The 24901-nt window shown below is 33.7% G+C and overlaps 1 protein-coding gene and 1 long non-coding RNA gene across 2 annotated transcripts; both read right to left on the reverse strand.

The window, feature by feature from the left end:
- Positions 1-1381: 1381 nt before the first annotated feature.
- LOC114337654 (uncharacterized) lies at positions 1382-10765 on the reverse strand. The gene is made up of 2 exons (XR_003653611.2): positions 10523-10765; positions 1382-1702 (listed from the first exon to the last, which is right to left on the reverse strand). It is a non-coding gene; the product is annotated as an uncharacterized LOC114337654 (long non-coding RNA).
- Positions 10766-16287: 5522 nt separating this feature from the next.
- LOC126890021 (uncharacterized) lies at positions 16288-16824 on the reverse strand. Its single transcript, XM_050658824.1, has one exon. It carries the CDS (start codon positions 16822-16824, stop codon positions 16288-16290), a length of 537 nt encoding a protein of 178 aa, XP_050514781.1.
- Positions 16825-24901: the final 8077 nt, after the last annotated feature.

Consider the following 24901-nt stretch of genomic DNA (forward strand, 5'->3'; position numbering starts at 1 on the left):
TGTCACTGAATGTATTTTTTCGTAGCAACGAAGGGCATCTGACGTAATATACTTGACGACGGGAAATTATCAAAAATTATCGATTTAATTTAGATTTCTGTAGCTTTATATGGGTCAGAATCTCCTATGAATGAAATAATCAGTAGTAATTGCACAAGAGCTCTAAAATTATTGAATTTTTTCCGAGTAACAGTTTGACAGTTTTAATTTCACGAGCCGAAGGTGAGTGAAATTATGTCAAAGTGTCACGAGGGCAAAAATTCTATATTAATTTTAGAGATCGAGTGCAATTTGTTGCGATTTTTTCACGAATAAAACTGTTCAAAACCAAAATTTGTTGTAATTTATTTATGTAAGTACAAATTAGTACAATTAAACACACAGTATATAAATATTTTACGGTTAAAAGTCATCACTTTTATAATTTTTAAAACATTATTAATGTCACTGAATGTATTTTTTCGTAGCAACGAAGGGCATCTGACGTAATATACTTGACGACGGGAAATTATCAAAAATTCCCGATTTAATTTAGATTTCTGTAGCTTTCTCTTGGTCAGAATCTCCTATGAATTAAATAATCAGTAGTAATTGCACAAGAGCTCTAAAATTATATATTAATTTTAGAGATCGAGTGCAATTTGTTGCGATTATTTCATGAATAAAACTGTTCGAAACCAAAATTTTATTGATATTTATTTATGTAAGTACAAATTAATACAATTAAACACACAGTTGTTAGAAATATTTGACGGTTGAAAGTCATCACTTTTATAATTTTTAAAACATTAATTGTCATTAATGTCACTGAATGTATTTTTTTTGTGGCAACGAAGGGCATCTGACGTAATATACTTGACGACGGGAAATTATCAAAAATTATCAGTCAAATTTAGATTTCAGTAGCTTTATCTGAACACAATAAGATAAATTTGAAATAAATTAGTAAATAATATCTAAATATTAGTTTTTTGCATATTATAATATATTATAATACCACATTACAAGGTATTTTACTTTCACGCACGCCGTGCGTGAAAGTGCAAGTTTCGGAAACGAAATTAGTGCGTGAAAGTGGCTCTTTTAGCACGGCCGTAGAAAAATGTTATTACACTATTAAAATGTTTCCAAGTTTTAAACTTTTAATTGTATTATTAAAACCTATCTTTTGTCAGAAGCTGCTATCACACCGTGTTTATTACCTTCTTGCCAGGACCGGACTCTCTTATGTAAATATGTATTTATATAAAGGTATATTAATTATATATTTATTTATAAAAATATTTATTATATTAATATTGTAATATATAATTATTATATATTTGGTTAATTAGGCAAAACACAAAATATTAATTAAAAGTGTATAGGATAAAAACGCCAATTAAATATTGCAAATTTATTTTAAATAAATAAAATAAATAATTACTTTACAAAATACTATCCATAACAATATTATTAAAAAATTAACCAAATATTGATAGGTAGATCAAGTCTATGTAAAGTTTTTTGGTTAATTTTAGGAGATATGTACGTTAAAAAACCTAATATTGTTAAAGTAATAATTTGTACGTTTCCCTAATATGACTAATATATATTCTAATTTGTAGATTCCATTAAATCTTAATATTATACATCTTTATCTAAGGTGTTTATCTTTATCCGTTGACTTCTCTAGATCTGCATAGGTTCATTCTGTACGTTTCTAAAACAAAAACGAGTATAAGTTATGAGTAAAACAATACTTGGTCGGGGAGCCCAAGCAGGGATTTTGTAGTTACTCGAGCGCGTCAGAAAATCACACGGGGAGAAATCTAATATATAGGATTTTAATACAGGGGACTTCGTTAAAGAGGGCCCAAAAAAATGTATCCTTAGAAAATCTCGAAATCGTCAGATTAAGTAAGTTAATAACATGCAGAACAGTGTGTATTTAAAAAATCTGACGATTTAAACAGGGCGTGAGAAAATATTTAGCGAAATGAACGTCAGATCAACAAACGTATTCAAAATTTTTCAAAAATCTATCGAATGACATCAAACACGATCAACCATTGAGGTGGGGTGGGGGTTACTTTAAAATCTTAAATAAGAGCCCCCATTTTCATTGCAAGTTTGGATTTCTTCACGGTTCTTAGACATTACTACGGTTGCCTAAATCGACTAACCAATGAACATTTAGGGTGAGATTACGTCACGAGAGTTTAGTGTCATTTGGATCGTAATATGATTTTTTTCGAATCCTGAGAAAACCAAGTATTTTAGAAAAATTTAAACGCAGGATGCAAGATTACATTATTACCGAGGGCGGAAAGCCCCTTAGAATAAACAAGCACATTCTATTGAATGAAATATTTGAAATTAAATATCACACTAGTCTTTTATTTAAGCCCTGTAACTTATTAAAATAAACATTATAGAAGTTTTCAGAGACTTTCAGCCCTCGGTAATAATGTAGTCTTTCATTCTGAGTTTAAATTTTTCAAAAATACTTATTAGTTTCCTCAGGATTCGAAAAAAATTCATACAATTAAAACACATTGAGAATTTTGACATCCGTCAAAATTTTGCATTAACTCAATGTAAAATTCTGAACTGTTGAATTCCAGCTTCCCTAATAATTATTATATCAAAAGACATTAGAAACTATTTGTATGGGATTGAAATCTGTATTGGAAATAACTGTTAAAATTGGTCTACGTAATTAAAAATATTCTAAAATTTTGTAAAAATGTAATACATTTTAGTTTTCAGCCCAAACTTAGGCCACACACAATGCAATAATGTTCACATTTTTGAACTGTCAATATTTTTATTTTATCGTCTATTGTTTAAAAACAATACAGTTGATAAGATACCCTCAGTTGAGGAGAAAGGATTAATAATAAAGATTTTTTTATTCAGTCAGTGGTGTGAGCACTGTCAGTTAAATAGTAACGTGTGGCCTTATTTTACACGCATACCTATTTTGGCAAATGTATCATATTTTTCAAAATTTTGGAATGCATTTAAATCGTAGAACAATTTTAACTTTTGATTTTAATACAGATTTTAATTATCTACAAGTATTCTCTCATGATTTTTGATGTAAAATAATTAGGGAAGCAGGAATTCAACAATTCAGAATTTTACATTGAGTTTCCTATGGCCCTTTTTACGATTCACCACCCGGTATAAGATAAAATGTGTACTATTTGTCTAATTATTTCATAATAACACAAATAATACACATATTCAGGGTGAGGCAAATAAAGGGCCTATTAGAAATATCTCGAGAACTAAAGGCAACAGAATCATGGAAATTGGAATAAAGGGGTTTTGAAGGATGATCTATTAAATGAAAATATTTTCATCTCTTTGCAACTTCCGGTTATACCGGAAGTTGCTTATAACTTCGTTTTTTCAAATGGGACACCCTGTATATTTTTACATTTTTGGATTCTCTTCGATGTCTTCTTTCTTAAAATATGAGGTTTTGTAATATTATACGGGGTATTTTAAAAGATAGTTACGTTTTTTTATTAATTTCTTAGCAAAATTAACACCCTGTAGAATTGTAGTAGTTTGACATCTAAAACTCTACTTAAATTCAAATGATTTTTAATATACTCTACTATTGTTAAGAATCATTAGTATAGCTAAATTTTTAAATTTAGTATACAGGGTTGGTCGAAACTTGGAATGAGTATTTTCTGAGTTTTCTTAAACGGAACACCCTGTATTTTAGTATTGTAATGAAATGATATTTTATGGTACTTTTTTATTTCTTAAGCATTCCCTATACCTAACTGCTTTAATTTGTGCTTAATTGTTAATCGCACCAACAATCTTAACTAAGTAGGTATTTCGATAACTAAACCATTATTGGTAATTTTAAGGACCAGTCTGGATTAATATGTATTTGTTTCTGAAAAATTATTTGGGATTGAGTATTTTCACGGCCAACCTAATAAAATTTTACGTATTTTTCGTTGCAATTAATGTTTAGCTTGAATCACCAATAACTCACAAATTAAAGCAGTTAGGTATAGGGAATGCTTAAGAAATAAAAAAGTACTATAAAATATCATTTCACTACAATACAAAAATACAGGGTGTTCCATTTAAGAAAACTTAGAAAATACTCATTCCGAGTTTCGACCAACCCTGTATACTAAAATTAAAAATTTAGCTATACTAATGATTCTTAACAATATTAGAGTATATTAAAAATCATTCGAATGTAAGTAGAGTTTTAGATGTCAAACTACTACAATTCTACAGGGTGTGAATGTTGCTACGAAATTAATAAAAAAACGTAATTATCTTTTAAGATACCCTGTATAATATTACAAAACCTTATATTTTAAAAAAGAAGACATCGACGAGAATCCAAAAATGTAAAAATATACAGGGTGTCCAATTTAAAAAAACGAAGTTAAAAGCAAGTTCCGGTATAACCGGAAGTTGGAAAGAGATGAAAATATTTTCATTTAATAGATCATCCTTCAAAAACCCTTTAATCGAATTTTCATGATTCTGTTGCCTTTAGTTCTCGAGATATTTCTAATAGGCCAGTTATCTGCCTCACCCTATATACACAATAACACACATTCAATGATCGAAAATCGTTTAAAAATATGGGAATGTAAACTCTTGTGACGTAAAGTCAAAAATATAAGTCTCCCCACCACCGTCGGACATGACAACCGTAATAAAGTCTAATAACCGTGGGATTTCTTACTTAAAAATGAGTAAGTTCTATTCGAGTTATTTTTTCAAATTATGAATAGATGGAGCTATAGTTGGAAAAACGGATTGCTGGAAATGGAAAATTAAGCTTAGCTTTTTTTTTCGTTTTAGGACCTAATCTTCAAAACCCAGTAGGTGTCCCTAATGCTCGAGTAAATGCAAATTTAGAATACTTTTGCCTCCTCTACTAATATTCCACTGTTGCGTTTTGAATGATCACATTTAAATTGGTTATTTTTATCAGAACGGTATTTTGTTATTTTTGTGTTTTTGGGGATCTTCGACACCTAGTTTAGTGAGAGAAAACTGGGGTGTTTTTTGGAACCACAAAAATAGCAATTATTATTGACTTTAGTTAGACTCTTTGTTAAATACTGTTTATTTATCATTGTAGTTTTTCCTGACGATGATGATAAAAATTATCGAAAGCTTGGAACTATTATAAAGAGTTTTCTTTGAGATTGCGGCTACCCCGATATTTCAACCTTGTTTCCTAACTGGTCAGCAAAGATTATACATATACCTTCTTACGATATGCGGCAAAATAAACAGTACTGAAATGCGTATACCTCAAATTTGTATGTGTGATGCGCCGAAACGTATTGTGTGGTTTCCGAATGTCGACATAACCTATGTGAATGCCGCGTTAATGTTAGGTGCTTCAGAACGGTCCTCAGTTTTGCAAAAAAAAAAATTATCGTGTAGTATTATTTTTGGTAATACGGAAAAGTCGCGAAAACGGTTCAAGCTTACAATCGACAATGGTTTCAGCAGGACGGGACAATATTCGAACATAGCACGATCATTCTGGGAGTTGGAACTCACCAGAACTCACGCCACCAGATGCGTACTTATGGGGAATGCTGAAAGAGTCAGACAGATCCATCGTCTGCCATTTCGGAATTGCGGACTAGAATTAAAGATTTGTTCATGTCAGAGGCATTGGCGGATCTAGAAATTTGCCTTGGGATGGGAAATTTTCCTTAGGGGAGAACTTCCAATAAAAAACCAATTAAAAGACATAAACAAGATAAACTGAGATTATATAATAGACGTATATCATAACTTATAGGCATTCAGTTCCCATAATTTTCCTAACTAGCTTGAATTTGTGGTTTCGTTTTCATGTCAGCTAATATATTTTTATATTTGAACAATTTTTTTCTTTAATTTTGGACCTTGTTAAAGGGGAAAATTTCCTAATTTTCCCTCCCCGTAGATCCGTCACTAACTAGAACACATCTTTAACATCTGTTTTATCGGGAACGTGCGTCGTCGTGAATAATGTTTGCAAGGCTACATCATGTATACTAGATATACAGTATGTGGTAAAATAAACAGTACTGAAATGAATATTGAAATGTTTAAGATTCTTTATACAGAGTCGGTATTTTCTTATCGATGGTATGGGCTTTTAATAAGAGCAACAAAGAGACATGCATTTATTATACATTTAAAACGGGTTAGAAGATATTGGGCGGCCGAAGTAGGAAGAGCCACCAAAAAATTTCGCGTTGTAGGTATGGCTTCGTCAGACAGCGTTGCCGAATTTGGAAATTATCAAAAGAAAATATTAAAGTAGAAAAAATAATATAGTTAACTTTTTGTAAACAGATATAATAAACAAATTATTTAAAAATAACAAAATATTGTTTTCATCCATTTTAAAAAAATGTGAAAACGTTGAATTATAATTCAACGTTTATTTTTTTACTTATATTTTTCTTTTAAATAATTTGTTTAGTAGATGTACTTATTTGTTCACAAAAAATAATATAGGTACAGTAATGAGTGCGCTATTAAGAACCGGCAAAATAACGCAAAAGATGGAAAGCATAATACGTTGTGAAATAAAAAGAGATGAAACTAATAGAGATGTAAAATTATCGATAGGAACCTATAAATTTACATAACATTACATAGTTTCGCACCTTTAGACATATCTGAGGAGTATAACAAATCTAACCGTGACAGGAGAATTTGATAAAATTCTAAGTGTTTTCTGTCACAGACGTCTAAAGAAGGGAAACTATGTAGGTACCTGATGTAATGTAAACTTATAGGTTCCTATCGATAATTTTACATATCTACTAGTTTCATCTCTTTTTATTTCACAACGTATTAAGTTTTCCATCTTTTGCGTTATTTTGCCGGTTATTAGCGCGCTCATCACTGTATTATTTTTTTTTTCTACTTTGATGGATAATTACGCATGTCTGTCTCTCTCAGAGACTTTGTAAACACAACTTTTCCGTCATTAGATAAGACAGGACAAATGAGCTGTCGAATGAAAGTTCGTTACGCAACGATCTTATTAAGGTGAGAAATTTGACCTTGCACTTCCAGTTTTAGAGTTGAAACTTGAAGTACTATTTTAAAGTCGCCCAATAAATATTATAAACGACTTATTATTGGACGCGCTTTAGCAAAACGAAAATCATTATATTTTCCGGCTTTGTGCAAGTCTGTCCGTCCGTCTGTCTATCGAATATAACTCCTACGTTATTAAAACACTCAACTCCGGTAGCAAGATAATATAACAGGAGATCTGAAAGCTACGGGCGTGGAGAACTGGACAGAGATTGTCTAAGACAGAGAAGAGTGAAGGCATGCTGTCGAGTGGGCTAAAACCCACGAAGGGTTGTAACGCCACGTAGTACGTAGTAAGTATGAGGTGTCGAATTAAGGATGGTATTAAAGCTGAGAAATTGGACTTCACACTTCCGGTTGCAGAGTTGAAACTGGAAGTAGTGTTTTAAAGCCGCCGAAATAATACAAGCGACATATTATTCGATGCGCTTTAGCAATACGAAGACATGGTATCAAATTAGATCTTATAACCCAAAGATGGTATCAGTTGCAACCGGAAGTACTGTTTTAAAATCACCGAAATAGTACAATACATTTGTTTTCGTCTTGCTAAAGCATGTTAAATAATACATTGCTTGTATTAATTCGGCGTCATTAAAACCGTACTCCCGGTTGTAACTCTATAAACGGAAGTCCGAGGTCAAATGTCTTACTTCTAATGCCATCTTTGGGTTATAAGCTCTCATTCGACACATTATTTGTCATTCTATTTTTTTGTCGGACTTGACTAATACCGGAAGCATCTTGCTACGGTGCGTCGAATAATATGTCGCTTGTACTATTTCGGCGACTTTAAAATAGTACTTGTGCGATCAAGTTTCTCACTTTAATAACATCCTTGGGTTAAGAGCTTTCACTCTTACACCTCATTTGTCCTTCTGTCTGATCTTATGACGGAAACGTTGTGTTTACAAAGTCTCTGGGACAGAAAAACTTGCATAATTAAATTAGAAAACATATTATATTAATTTTCGTTAACAAATAGTGTAGGTACTAACCAAATTATTTAAAAGAAAAAATTAATAAAAAAATTAACGTTGAAATATAATTCAACGTTTTCACATTTTTTAAAATTGGCGAAAACAATATTTTTTTACTTAAGTTTTTTTCTTTTAAATAATTTGTTTATTATATCTGTTTACAAAAAGTTAAATATATTATTTTTTCTATTTTAATATTTTCTTTTGATAATTTCCAACTTTGGCAACACTGTCTGACAAAGCCATTACCTACGACCCGAAATTTTTTGGTGACCCTTCCCAGTTCCGCCACGTTCGACCGTCCCACATCTTCTAACCCGTTTTAAATGTATAATAAATACATGTCTCTTTGTTGCTCTTATTAAATGCGCATACCATCGATAACAAAATACCGACTCTGTATATCTCTATAATACATGATATAGTCGTGCAAACATCATTCACGACGACGCACGTTCCCAAAAAAGAGATGTTATAGATGCCCTCTGGCCAGTGGCGGATCTCTCTCTCTCTCTCTCTCTCTCTCTCTCTCTCTCTCTCTCTCTCTCTCTCCTCTCTCTCTTGGACCATCACTCCTAGTGGAGTATTGGGCGCATCTGCGTTTCTTGGCCGATAGTGTAAGACGGCTGGTGGGCAGATCAGAGCATGGCGGATCTACGGGGAGGGAAAATGAGGAAATTTCCACCCTAACAAGGTCCAACATTAAAGAAAAATATTCAAACTTAAAAATTTATTAGCTCACATGAAACGGAAACCACAGAAAGACAAATTCTACCCAATATATCAACCCAATAAACACGCTAGTTAGGAAAATTAAGGGAACTTAGTGCCTATAAGTTATTATTTATGTCTTTTATGTACTAAGTTTATCTTTTTTATGTCTTTTTGTTGTTTTTTTTATTGGAAGTTCCCACCTAAGGCAAATTTCCCCTCCCAAGGCAAATTTCTATATCCGCCACTGCCTCTGGCATAAAAAAAATCTTTAATTCTAGTCCTCAATTCCGAAATGGAAGACAGTGACCCCTTCAGCATTCCCTATATGTATGCATCTGGTGGCGTTAGTTCTGGTGAGTGACACCTCTAAAAATGATCGCAGAGTATTCGAAGAGACTCCTTGGCAGTGTGACAGGTTATCTCGTCCTGCTGAAACCATTGTCGATTTTAAGCTTGGACCGTTTTCGTGACCTTCTCCGTACCGCCGAAAATAGTACTCCACTATAAAATTTTTTTGTGCAAAACTGAGAAACATCCTGAAGTATCTAACGTTAACATGATATTGACGAACGTTATAACAATGTTTCGTGGTTGCGTAACTTGAGGGAATGGTACGGATGCACATCAACCGAACTGTTTAGAGCAGCAGCATCTAAGATCAGAATAGCCATGATGATTGCCAACCTCCGTTGCGGAGATGGCACGTGAAGAAGAAGATAACAATGTTCAGAAACTACTGAATACATTTCGGCACATTACACATACAAATTTGAGGCAGACGAATTTCAGTACTGTTTATTTTGACGCATACCGTATAAACAATCATTAACATTTCAATATTCATTTCAGTACTGTTTATTTTTTGCCGCATGCTGTATATACCTAATTATTTTATAATTCAGTCAATTTGTACTTTACAAGCCCCCTAGTGGGAATAGTTCTTCTGCAGGACCCCTAGTAAGAAATGTCAGTTTCCCCTGATTAAACAATGAAGAAGTAGTATCACAAACACTCATCGCATATAGGAATAAGATATGGGCCATAAGGATTTTTTCAGCAGCCAGATGAGGGTTGTAGAAGCGTTGCGCAACCTTTCCTTTTCCTGGTTTCAGAGAAAATACATTTTTTGTGTTAGGACTACACAGGCCAATCAAAATGACCAGAAGGTTGATATCTTCCCCCACCACGGTCACATGTTCATTTCACGGTGCCATTTCAAGAGCTATCGTGATAATTAGGAAATTAGCATCCTCCACAGGATGGAGAATGTAAACTTATCAAATGACAGTATTCTAATAAAAAGTAAAGTTTTGAAATTTATAAATTAAGTTTTGCAGAGACCATTAAAAATTAGCAATTTTCAACTTGCACTTTAGACCGAAAGGTTCGTCTGAAAAAAAGTAGATAGTGATATTTGTAGAGAATTTTAAGTACTTTAATTTCTATTAACAGACCTTTTACTAAAAGTTAATAGTTTTCGAGATTTAAGTAATAAAGCGGAAAAAAGCAGAAATTTTTTCTTTTTTCGCGATTTACTCAATGTTCCGTCACGAAATTTTGTCAGCAAACCTCATATTCGGATTCAGCAGCCAAAAATATATATAATGAAAGAAATCAGAACTACCCTACTTTCCTAGTCAAAACACAATTTAATTGAATTTTTATTTGAATTTAGTATATTTGCTATCTCGTTAAGATTATTTTATTATTAAAATATTTTTTATACTTACAGGGCATTCTGAACTAAAGATTCGTCTACATCTATTAAAAACCAACTTTTCGCAAGGCCCACAAGTCGGTGCGGGACTTAGACCCGTTTTCAAAACTAGTTCGGACTGATTAGGGCTTCTAGAAAGATCTCCCCAAGTACCAGTTAAGAAGATCGCAAAAAATAATGTTACAGCTAAAAACACCTTCGCGAACATTGTAGATTAGTAAGTTAGCAAGCTAGAGAAAACGTAGAGATATTGTGAATCTGATGGACACAACATTATATACGTACATTTAATAATATGACAAAAAATTTGTAATAACAGATAAAGATTTTTTATAGAACAATTTTCATTATTCTGATACGTTTTTGCTCAGAGACGGTTTAGCTTAAATAATTTGAAAATGGATACAAATTCCGTGTTCGACTAAAAAAGCAATTACCTATATATTTATAAAAATCTTGTTTATTTCTAAAATTATTTTTGATGTTTGTTTTCTCTCGTAACTTAACAATAATACATCATAAAATAATGACATCAACAATACGAGATTTTCGACGTTTTTGTTCAATACTACCGCCATTTTAAAACCCCTGTGGAGCTGCCCCTCACTTGCAAAAATTGAACAAATAACGCTGATTTACAGGCTATTTATGAGATTTCACATCCCTAAAATTAAAAATTTTAAGCTCGTTACACTCGGCAGGAATTTAATATATTAGTGATTATTTAAGACGACTCCGCACCCCCACTACTTAAAAATAGTGATTTTGAATCGATATTTGCGGCAGAATTACGAGTTATTTATGAGCTTTCGAAGTGATATAGTTTCGATTTTTAAGATCATTCCTTTCACCCCCAAACAACCATTTAATTGATTCAAATTAAGAGAAAAATGCTGAGAAAAGTTTAGACTTATCGTATCGTCAATAATTATAATTGGTGTAACGTATAAATTCTAAGAATAAACTCTTAAAACACGCGCATTTCGATCATTGAGCTACAACCCATTCGCAAGTAAACCTACTAATCTTCCTGGCTTAAGAGAGAATTGTACTTAAAATAAACAATATTTAATTTATATTAATTATGAGCTCGCAAAATGCGCGCTCGACCATTGAATTGCAATTTCTTTTGCATAGTGAAGTCACTGAAGGTAAAAATTAACTATTATCTTCGATTTCGGTGAACTTCTTTCGTGAATTGATTTTCACGAAAATTGGTGAGTGGTTAGAGGACAAATCAAGAAACAAAAGTGACATGGTGCTACCTTGCGCTGTTACCCTGGGGGTGGATACCACCCCATCTCTAGGGTGAAAATTACTTCATTAAAATAACCTCAGAAATCAATAGACGGAAGACCAAAGTTTAGACAAAATCCTTATTTAAGGTTAATAATAGTTCCCATTCAAGATTTTAATAATAGTTATTTATGTACCTAGTCAGTAAAGTGACTCTTTATCGAACGAGTTTGATCTTAAAATTACCTTTAAAATGGTTTTTGGATGAACCTGATGTCACAAAAACTGACAGAGTTATTCTAAAAAAAGGACAGCCTTGCTACTCGTTCTCTGTCCTTCTTCTGATTTCTTCGTTTCTGACCCTGTCTCTGGGAGTCAGTCTAAGTAGTGACCGTTCCATTCTTGTTTGGGCTACTCTAACTTTAATTGCTGTGACCTGGGTTAACGATAGTGTTTCGGCGCCGTAGGTCATGACTGGATTGATCGAACGTCTTCTTTTTCAAATAATTTTCAAGTTGCTCTTGAAGATGTCTGATAGAGCTGCATAATATGCGGTCCATGCTAAGGTGATCCAAAAAACTCTTAAGTTGATGGTTTTCGAGTTAATAATTTAAAACCGTTTGATCTTATATAGGATCCTCTACTATAGCGCTTTTTCGCGATAGAGAGATACTTTTTTCGCGATAATGATTTAAAACTTTGTATGCCAGTTTTTAAATTATTATACATTTGTGTTGTTAAAAATTATATCAGAAATACAACTGCATAGACACGATTGAGTAATATGGTAAAAAAAAATCATTTATAAAATCACAGGATGAGAATGCTTTTATAGACGAGGTAATAGATCAATTTTCAGAACATAAGTCTGGCAAAGTTTCTTTAATTAATAAAAAAAAAAAGAATTTAGGACTAAGTTTTCTGTTTACCATTTATATTTTATGAAGTTTTTTTACTAAAATAACTTCAAAATAGGAAGTGGTTCGAATATATGAATTTTACGAGATAAAAGGCAGATATGGAGCAGTGAGTTTTATTTAATCTTGCTCAAGTATCCTTTCGCTCCTAGAGCATCTTTAGGGGCATTTCGTCAAAAAATGGAAGGTATCGTCGAATATCATTAATTGTCTGCAGTTGTGGTAACTTAAATTAACATATCTAACAAATACTTAACTTACACAACACTGTAACGTAAAACAGATACATTTATCTGTTTGTAACTCCATCTTAAAAAGTACCAAAATTAACTGCACTCAAATTTATCTGTTAGTCCTTCGTGTAGTGTACGTTAAATATTTGTTAGATACATGTTAATTTAAGTTGCCACCATTTCAGACAATTAACAACATTCGAGTATACCTTCCTTTTTTTACGAAATGCCCCCTGGAGATGCTCTGGGAGCGACAGTATACTTTGACAAGATTGAAAAAAACTCAGTCCTCGATATCTACCTTTTATTTCGTAAAAAATAACTTTATTTTATTTATTTTCATTTTATTTTTATAATTTCATAATATGTAGTTAATTTTATTTTACGCTTTCTATATAAAAAACAAAATGTAACCCTTTTATTTAACATAAAAATCAATCTTATAATATAAGAGTAATTTGTTTCTTGATTGTTTGTATTGCCCTATATTCAATAGGATTTACAATATAAGATTGGTTCTAAAATTAAATTATTACGTGTTTGTAGGTATATTGTTTGCGTACAATAATTTCATTTTGGCGACGGATTAAACAAAATCAGTTGTTTTCCGCTGTTCCCATGTAGTTTCTAATATAAATTTTGCTTAATATGGCTGTACAACGCTGATGAGACCCAGGAAGGACGAACTATCTGATGGATACTGTTTTGATATGTGGTATTAGTAATTATTATTAGCTAAACAACTATTACTATGAGTATGAACCTATCACAGACTTGGCCAGAAAAGAATTTGTCTCTCTCTAAATACCGGCCTGCCAAGTAAAATGGTATCCGAGACTTCGTTGCTATTTTTGCCAATAAAATATTTATTTAATATAATTTGCAAGGGTTAAAATAAATACAGCAATGTTCTATAGAAGGCCTCACGTTATGACGTCAAAAAATTGACCTTTAACTCATTAACGAGAAGTTAACCACAATAATATTCCTCAAGTGTAGTGTGCCTCACCATCTTGTACTATCAAGAGCCGCCCCTGGTTAACGATAATGTTTCGGCGCCGTAAGTCATGACTGGAAGCACACATTGATCGAATATCTTCTTTTTCAAATAATTTTAAAGTTGCTCTTGAAGATGTCTAATAGAGCTGAATAATATGCGGTCCATCCTAAGGTGATCTTATTCGGCAGATTGATTGTCTCTGGCAATTTGGATTTCACAGTGGAAAGACACAATACATGACAAACCTGATACCAAGCAAAAATCCAAAAGTCAATGTCAACGAAATAGCATTGGTCTTTGGTCCATAAATATAAATATTTAGGGCATGAAATCCAAAAAAGATAGCACATAATACATAATGTTTTATCAAACTTGTGTATCCATAGTCTATTCGGCTTTGTTCCAATGCTCTTAATGCCGCCGGTAATTCCACGTAACGATATCAAAAGCTTTTTTAAAGTCGACGAAGATCAACGTGAGTGGATTGTTATATTCAACACGTTTTTCAATTAGTATTTTAAGTGCTTGTAGGTGGTCATGTGTTCCATAACCTTTCCTAAACCCAGCTTGCTCCTTAGCGTGTGCTCACTACGGAGACCAAAGGATGGTATCCTAGCCTAGAACATAGTATCCTACTCTTCATATTCGTGAATTCTGGCATTCAAAATAATGCATTTATTTTACATAGCGATCGATAATATAGTTTCGATCACCAGGTAAAATAAATACATTATTTTAAATGCGAGAATTCACGAATATTAAGAGTAGGATACTATGCTCTAGGCTAGGATACCATCCTTTGGTCTCCGTACTGAGCACACCCTACGACTGATAGAAATCTAATTTTCGTTCTAACCGTTTTGTGATGATTTTGATAAACCATTTGTATAGATCTGACAACAGACTTATCGGTCTATAATTATCTAGGTTTGATATATTATCTCCTTTTTTGTGTAATAGGTTATTTAGATATTTACAATATTTTAATATCAAAACGAAATTTAATAAAAACACGTCTACTTTTGTTATCTGAATGTTGTTCATAGATTTACCGCAGGCCGGTCCTGTGGCCAAATTTTTTTTGCCATTACGATTAGGAGCGGATAAATTTAAAATGGTAAAACCCAAGTTATCCAAAATTATGACTACATCATCTGAGTGAATTGTAAACAAGGGTACAGATTGGCACAAGGAAAATATCGACAGATATTATCAGTTAACTTACTATCTCATATTTTGAAATTACACATTATACAAATTACATGTACTGTGGATTCTATTATCTTCTTCTTATTCTTCTTCTTCTTCTTCTAAGCCCAAATTGAGCTTTGGCCTCCTTTATTTTTTGCTCCCACCCTTATTTGTCTCTAGCTGCTCTTCTCCATAGACGGACTCCTAAAAGGGCATGTGCTTCGCTGCTTACTGTGTCTTACCAGCGCTTTCTTGGTTTCCAACAGGTGTCTTTCACTGCATTCTAGAGTTCGGTGCTCTTTCTGGTAGCTTATACTCCCCCATTCGTATCACATGTCCGGCCCATTGCAATCTTTGTATTCTAATGAAGTCTGACAGGGATGTTTCCTTATAAAATTGATAAAGCTCGTTGTATCGAATTCTGAAGATTCCGTTTTCCCTCACCGGTCCTAGTATTCTCCTCACTACTTTCCTTTCGAATGGGTCGAGTTTGTTTTTGGATGTTTCTTTCAGGAACCATGCTTCACTGCCATAGCATGCTATTGGTCGAATTAAGATTTTATAGATTCTTATATTTTTATTTAGGTGGACACTTTTAGACCGAAACATATTGGAGAGGGCAAAATAAGCTCTGCTTGCCTGCGTTATTCTCTTCCGTATTTCTCCATCTTCTGATCCGTCGGCATATTTTCTACTCCTAGGTATGTAAACTTTCCAACCGTTTCAATGTCATTTTCATGTATGTTTTGTGGGACTATATTTCTTCCCGTCTTTATCGTAAGGATTCTATTATAGTTCTTCTTCTTTTTGTGTCATATCAAAATTATCTCACGATGGTGGCAGTGATAGCACGTGCCTTCAATTTCGTCTCCTCCTCTGTCCTTTATCCTTCGTAAGGATGTGGTGACGTTATGGTATTTGACGAATGGTTGCTATCCATTCTTCTCTCTTCTGGGCGCAGTGTGCTGCCTCAGACAGAGAGTAACCGGAGGCGCATTTTATTTGGTCTGACCATAGGAGTGGCGATCTTCCTCGAGTTCTTTTACCCTCTACCTTGCCTTCAACCACCAACCTCTCCATGCCTTCTCTTCGTCTGTCTCATGTGTCCAAAGTACCTCAATATATTTTTGTTGATGATGGTGGTAAGCCTAGTGTTGATGTCGAGTTCTGATAATATTGAGAGATTTGTGCGATGTGATGTCTAGGGTATGCGCATAATTCTACGATATACCCACATTTCAAAAGCCATTATATGTCGTGAGTCGGACTTTTTAATGGTCCAAGTTTCTGAAGCATAGGTAGCGAGAGGAAAGGTAAGCTTCCGTACCAGGCGCAGTTTCGTGTTCCTGGTTATGGCCGGATCTTTCCATATTTTAGTGAGTTTGACCGTTGCTGATCTGGCCATTGTAAGGCGTCGGGGTATTTCTTCTTCGCATCCACCATTGTTTGTGATAAGAGAACCTAAGTAATTGAAACGGTTTACCACTTCAAACCCCGCTACGTTTCGTATTTCCGGCTGGTTATTTCTAATTCGATCGATTATCATTACCTTGGTCTTCTGTGCATTAATTTTAAGTCCATATTCACGACTAATAGTATCTAGTCTGTACATGATGTATTCAAGTTCGATTTCGTATTTCGGTAGAATTTCGAAAGTTTCTAACTCAAGAAGCTTCCGTTCTGCTTGCATCCGTTCAATCTTTTCTTTTTCATTTGATATTTCGCTGTAACATTGCATATATATCTTCTCTTAACATATCGTCGCCTTAGTACTACTTATAACTTGATAACTACAAAATTGGTGTTTTTAAGGTATCTAGTTCACAAGATGTATTTTATTGGCCTCCATATTGTGTAAACACTTAATAAATCTCTCCAAACGGGTTAAGTATTTATGATTGGCGAAAGTTGATAAAACTAAATTTACCCCAATATTCGGTGCTAAAACTTGACAAGATGAGTTATCAAGTTATTGTTTAATCGAAATAGTAGTGAATGCGACATACACTTAATGCTACAACTAGCTAACTCTAGTTATCTAGTTGTAGCACGTGTTTTTCTGAAACCATTGAGCCTCCCACGTAATTGCTATAGTTCGTCCGCTATAACTTTTCCCATGCGTCACGATTCTATTTTTAAATAATTTAAGTCAAAACATAAAATGAAACTTACGCCGATGTGTGTAGTATATAGTATAGAGTATATAAAATGTATATACACATCGACGTTCGTTTCACTTTATGTTTTAACTTAATTTGTTGGGGAAAGTTATAGCGGACGAACAATATCTGTTGATTCGGTTCATGTTAATGCATAAGTTCGAGAATTGTTAGCAGATCTGGCAACCTCCATGGCGTAAGACTAATTTTCATCAAGATAATGCTTAAATTATTAGTTTTTTTTTATTTCACTTAGATGCAACTTGGTACGATATGCGACATTAGCGAATGTTAACATTATGGCAGTGGCGTCGGGCCGGGGGGGCACGGGGGGCACGTGCCCCCCCAACATTATGCAAAAAAAGAAAAAAATAATATAAATTATCTTTAAATTACGTATATGTATACACTAAAAGTTACGAATGAATAACTAATATAGATCCCCCGTTAGTCTATTTTTCTGTATGCATCTAATTTGATTCTGTGTGTGTAAAGTATGCGCGTGTTACAACTAAATTTACAAGTGCCGGTGAGCCGACTCTGGCCGGTTGCGCCCGAGCTGGAGCAGCCGATCGAATGCACCCGAGCCCAGCCGACGCCTGGCGGAGGGATATCATACCAGATCAGTGCGCGTGTGTTGTGTTGTGTAGGTGGTCGCCACGTTTTATTCGTTCAATAAGCTTATTCTTACTAGCTGAGCTGCTATTGTTTGTGTAATTTTTGCGGATGTTCGTTTGTTATCATGTCTAAGAAACAGTCCTCTGTACTAACATTCTTTAAAAAACTTGGAAATTCAAGTGAAAGTGTAAATGAAGATAGACATTTAGCGGGAAGTAGCACTGGAGGTAGCGTTGGTGATGAATCGCCATCTTGTTTACGCCCAGATCGTGATGCTACATTCCAGGGCGAAAGTAGAGATCCTTCATTGGGAGTACAAAGTGCAGATATTGCAAAAGGAGCATTTCAGCCTGTTGATTGTTTTAAGGTAAGCAAGATTCAATCCAAATCGAGGCAGTTCAAAGAATCCTGGTACAGTGAATTTAATTGGGTCGAATATAGCCCCATTACAGACGCTGCATTTTGTTACCCATGCCGACTATTTTGTCAACATAAGTCTGGTCGCGGGGAGGAGTCATTCACTAAACTGGGCATGAACAATTGGAAGAAAGCTTTGGAAAAATTCAGGAAACATGAGAAGAGTGAAATGCATCAAAAATCTAAACAGTTTCTCAATGAGTATAGAAAAGCAGGAAGCACGGTAGCAGATTCGTTGTCCTCGGCACATACTAAAATGGTTGAGATGAATAGGAGGTATTTAAAATTCATAATTGAAAACATCCTATTCCTTGGAAAACAGAATCTTGCCTTAAGAGGACATGATGAGAGTACTGCTTCATTTAACAGGGGGAACTTTATAGAACTGCTAGAACTGAGATCTACTGAAATGGAGGAAGGAATCCAAACATTAATGAAATCCCCAGTCCATTCATACAAAAGTGCCCAGGTACAAAATAAGATAATAGATTGCATAAAAAGTGAAATGCTTCAACAAATTGTCCAAGAGGTGAGTGAGGCTTTGGCCTACTCAATTATTTGTGATGAAACTACGGATATTTCAACCCGTGAACAGCTTAGCATTTGCATTCGATACATTACTAAAATAGATGGACACATTAAAATCAATGAAAGGTTTTTGGGCTTCGTTGATGTGTCAGACACTACTGGTGAAAATTTACATCACACTATTAAACAGTATCTGCAGCAGTTGGGTATAAGCTTAAATAAAATGCACGGCCAGGCATATGATGGAGCTAGTAACATGAGCGGCAAATTCAAAGGTGTTGCCTCAAGGTTCCAAGAAGAAGAGCCTAAAGCTTTGTACACACACTGCCATGCCCACTTGCTTGATCTGGCTGTTCAGAGATTTTGTGAAGAAATAAGACAGCTTCGGAATTGCTTATCCATAGTAAATAACCTGTATAACTTAATGCATCAGCTAACAGGTTTTCAATATTTGAATCAATATGTAAGCAAAGCGGAGAAACAAAAATGAAAAGACTGGTGAGCTTGTCTCGAACTAGATGGACAGTTCGACACAAAGCAATCCATGTAATTCTAGAGCAGCTCCCTGAAGTGTACGAAACTTTGGAAGTTATTGCAAACGATGTATCAAATCGTAAAATTGCAGCCGAAGCTGATGGTCTAGCCAAAAAAATCAGCACATTTGAATTTGTATTCAGTTTAAAACTATTGCACAGCATTTTGAGTCAGACTGATATACTCTCCAAAGAACTGCAGAGTGAATCTCTTGACATTTCTAAGGTTTTTGCAAAAGTTGAATCAGTCATTGACTGTTTAAAACTGGACAGAAATGATGATGGCTTTATTCAGATGTGGAATGAGTCAGAAGAACAGTGTAACAAATATGGTATGAAAGGTTTGTCAGTTGAAAGGCCTTCACTACCACGCAAACGGAAGATTCCGAAAAAACTTGAAGCTAGTAGTAGCTCTTCAGATGCTGCATTTCATCAATCACCTGAACAGATGTTCAAGACTGACATTTACTTTGCTGCTTTAGACACAGTAATTGTAAACTTGCAATCTTGTTTTTCCAAGAACGATTATGATAAAATCAACTGCATTGCCCAGTTACTATTTAATTGGACCGAAATTGACAACAACGCTGTTATGGCAATCCAAAAGTTTTATAACTTGTCTTTAAGTTTCTCTGCACATCTTAAGTTTTTTCACTGTTATGCAAAGAACAATTTTGTCAAAACAGACAAAGCAACCACAAGAGTAACGTTCCAAGAGTTGGCTGATTTTTTTATTGAGAATGATCTTCAAGCCAGTGCACCAGATGTTTGGCAGCTACTAGAAATATCACTTTCGTGGCCTATCACAACAGCAAGCGCAGAAAGATCGTTTTCTACACTACGAAGGCTAAAGACATTTCTTCGAAGCACCATGACAGAAGACCGCTTAAGTGGGCTTGCCCTGATGTCTATTGAGCAAGAATTGACGTCTGAATACATGAAAGATAAAAAACTAGATCTGTTAGTTGACAGATTTTCAAATCTAGCCGATAGGAGGCTAATGCTTCATTAGAACTAACGAAAATTGGTTCGTTGAAAACCATTACTGTAGTTCTGTTCACCTTAAAACTTTGTCTTGTACACAAATTTGTTTTTGTGTTATAAATGTCCATGCAGTTATGTCTAGAATAGAATAAACTTGTATATTTTGAAATTGAGTCTTTTTACAATCCATCAATATAGTAAAAATTGATTAAAACCAATGTTTAACAAAAATACACATATACTTTACTTTAGTTCTTAAGTGGTAGTTTTCAAAAAAGTTTCCACGGGACCACCACTTTCCCCCCCCCCCCCCCGTAGACCCCGTGCCCCCCCAAATTATTAGGTCACGCTACGCCTATGCATTATGGTAGTGCTAAAAGTTGATAACTTTATTTTTCATGATATTTTCCGTATTGGAAAACAAATTTGCATCGTATTCCTAAATAGATCAGTAGCCAAAAAGTAAGGAACATTAGTTTAGCGCTGCAAAGTCAATTCTGTATTTACATACATCATGGTAGCAGCACAAATATCTTAAAAATCTTTAAACCCGTTTATCTCAAAACTATTAATTTCGAGTTATCAAGTTATAGTATTAATAGAGAGATATTGAAAATGCATTTTTATAGCACGCTAATAGCGGAATACGCTATTTTGACATGTACGCCAGCGCAGAATGAATGTTATGCTAATGCCGGATAAGCCGCTGATACCTAAAATTTTCTGAATTTTTCAATGGTCAAGTCAGTTTTTTCCTAAAATTTATATTTTCGTAGTTATTTAAAAAGAACAACTAATTTTGCAGTCCATTTGTTTATTAAAAAATGAAGCACCCATTTCTGGAGAAGAATTTCTGATATGTTATCTATTAAACATGTTTAGTAAACAACGAAATCGGAGATAATAGATCATACCAACCTTCAGTGACTGCAGTACATAGAGATATTTTAATGAAAATGAAGGTATTCTTATGGCAGGGATATCTTAAAAAAATAATTTTTTTTAAAAATGAAATTTTTATGGGGTGTGCATTCCTTAAAAAAATTATTACGGGTTTGTTCCCTTAAGTCCGCTGAATGCAATACTAAAACATATTTTTTAGAATACGTACAATGCTTTGTAAAAACAACCTCAGTTATCAATGATCAACTCCAGGACTGTTACACAAAATAAAAGCATGGGCGTTAAAGGGTCGACGCAAAGATGAACATGATTGAAGCGGTAGAAATGTTGATACACATGCGTTAAAAAATCCTTGTATAGGACACATAACTAAGACTGAAGACTGAAGTATTGAAAAAAGTCAACAAGACTAGAAAGGTAATAAAAATTGTCAAACGTAAGAAAATATCTTAATTGTGGCATATCGTCGCCTTAACACATTTTTCAATCCCACCAACCCGTCCCAAAACCACAAAAGAACAAAACTGTCTATTTGTGCAAAGACACACAAAATACTCCAGGTGTAATTTCTAGGGCCGGCAGACTAAAGCACATAAGTCAAAAAAACCGATTTTTCTTTTTATACATGCACATGTTCATATATTTTTTCTCCACCGACTGACTCAAGCACATACGTCATACACGTTTATTTCACATTGATTTTAAGTAGCGTACTTTTTCAACCTTTCAATTCCTATAAATCTATAGACATTATAAAGAACATAAGTTGACTTATGTGAAAAAGTACAGCTGATATATTCAGTTTTGCTGATTTATAAGCATGACTTAAGTTGTTAGGTACATCAAGTACTTGACGTTATCGTCTTCCTTGTTTAGGAATATACAGATATTTAACTTTAGGTACCTACTTAAAACATGGCTAAGAGAGAAGCGATATTCAATGAATACTGGGTAATGGGTATATACAGTCGGAAAAATGAAAGAATACCCATGAACGATCACATCAATCACTTATTTTGTATTTGCTGTCTTTTTCTATAAATAACAAACGTTTGTCATAGAAAGAGACAGCAAATACAAAATAAGTGATTGATGTGATCGTTCATGGGTATTCTTTCATTTTTCTGACTGTACAAAAAAAGGTCTGCTTACATGTCATCATTAATAGAGATTGTAGAAAAAGCTTCTCAAAGACAACGCAAAATATACCCTGAAAACAGAAATTTCGTATGAAGACGTATAAATATTTTGTTGTAATATATGTACTGCGTTAAGCTATTTGTAGGGGGTGGCAATGAAGAAACGGTCTTCAGTAGGTGGTACAAAAATTAATGATATGCGTGGAACAACTGTATCTAAAAATAAAATATCCGAGGACAAAAGAAAGGAAATAAAAAACCATAGCTTGTCTCTTCCGTCGTAGGAAAGTCACTACACCAAAAGAGTACATCAAAGAAGTATTTGCCTTCCCTCCTAACAATCACCAAAATATATCAACTATTTGTCTATCAAACCTCCTTCAGACCATATCAAACCAGATCAAGCTTACGAATCTAAAAAAACGACACACAGATGTATCAAAATAATAGTACCGTACAAGTGCATACAATACATGTGATTTACAACAGTGTTTACCGACTCCATCATTGACTTCTTATGTAGCTTTTTATAAACGTCAATTGTGGACGTTCAATTTGACCGTACATGACAATAAGACTAGAAGAGCTATATGATATGTTTGGTATGAATCTACTACTGCTCGAGGAGCGAATCAGATTGCATCTTGTCTCTTTAAACATCTTCAAACAAACCTACCTAATAACACAAAAAGTTTAATATTTTACTCTGATACCTGTGGAGGTCAGAATAGAAATTCTCACGTGGATTCTATGTTTACGTGGGCTGTAGATAACTTACAGTAGAGAGAATCAACCATCAATTTATGGTTCCCGAACATAGCCATTTAGAAGTTAAACAGTTCATGGAATAATAGAAAGAAAAAAGAAAACAGAAATCCAAATATATCTTCCTCATGACTGGAGTCAACTTATTAGGCCAGCAGTAACAAATTTCAAGCTGTGGAAATACTGACTTTTTGGATTTTTGGATTTTTGGAATTTTACTTTGGTATTAAGAAATAAAGATGTAGATGGAAAGCAGTTTAAATGGTTGGACAAAAGGTGGCTCCGCTATGATACGGAGTTTAGAATGGTATCTTACAAAGACACCTTACAAATGGAATCAAATTTTCACAAGATACATTTAAGACGGAGGGCATCCTTTATGGGTCGCCCCCAAAATCTCAACTATCATCAACACGCCTAACTTCACGAGCAACTTTGATACATCATTGATTCAATTTCTATAATATTCTAAATATTTATTTTTCTTAATATTATGTATCCGAGTTGCTGTGAATATGATAGGTCGTATCCAACTTGGGGCCTATGCTTTTTGGATATATCAAAGTTGCGCGTGAAGTTAAGCGTGTTGATGACAGTTAATCTTTTGGGCCGCACCCATCCTTTATACCTAATAACATTCCAATTATATCACTACTGCCTTTAACTATATCAAAAGACAAAAATATGACTTAGTTTCTCTACTAACAATAATACCAAATTAATGTTTTCCATAAATTTTATATAGATTTGCCTAGTACGGAAAATGTAGCTAATATGGATTGATGGAAGAAAATATTGTGTTGTAACAAACTAAAATTCCTAGTTGTGCTGTTAGACATAAGTCATATATACTTGTGTTCTTTTTAACATAAGTCAGGAAAAACAATTTTCCATACTTTTTTATAGAGTCATACTTAGCTACAAGGAAGGATGTTATACACACTCACATAAAATGCAATAAATGTTTTTAAGAAATATTAAATTATTTTTTATACAGTTTTATTCGATTTCTGAAAATCTATAGTTTTTGACTTATGTGCTTTAGTTTTCCGACCCTACATTTTATTAGACAATCCCCCACCGAAGCAACGGTCTGCACCGATGAATTGGGTTGTGAGGTGGGCAATAGGGTGCATCGAAAAAATAAAAGTTGGAAATATTATATCTAATAGCGTGAAAAAGTTGCTACTCTTATTTTTCAGCATATTAGTATTTTTATTTTTTTTCTGAGCGAATTTTCTGCCCCCAACGACCTTGAATTTTATTAACCTTTAACTACACGCGCTGTACGCCAGATATAAGAATTCTACTGGAAATATATTTAAAAATTTAATTTTTGACCTTGCTTATTTTTCTAACCTATCACTGGAATGTGCTTTATAATTTGGTTTTAGTTTCGTTATAATCGGCGTTCTGGAAAGATCGTAATTTACATTTTATTATTTGTTGTTTCCGGTGGTGGACAATATACCCCAGGATTATATTACTATAAGTCGTAATATAAGTACATATTTTAATTGTTTTTTAGTCATTATGGCAAAATATATATTTTTCTTTGTAAACAATACTTTTTCTCCTGTAAAAAATCACATTTAAAAAAATTTTTTATTAGTAATTTTATTTATCATGGAATCCAGTTATTCCATGATTCCAGTTATAAATCCCAATTGGCTTACTGAAAAGGAACTCCAAGTATTCACTGATGACGAATAAGGTTTATAACAAACAACTAAGTGTATTTTTTCAAAAAAAATTAAACAAATCCGCTG

This window comes from Diabrotica virgifera, chromosome 1, assembly GCF_917563875.1.
Source record: "Diabrotica virgifera virgifera chromosome 1, PGI_DIABVI_V3a".
NCBI classification, from domain to species: domain Eukaryota; kingdom Metazoa; phylum Arthropoda; class Insecta; order Coleoptera; family Chrysomelidae; genus Diabrotica; species Diabrotica virgifera.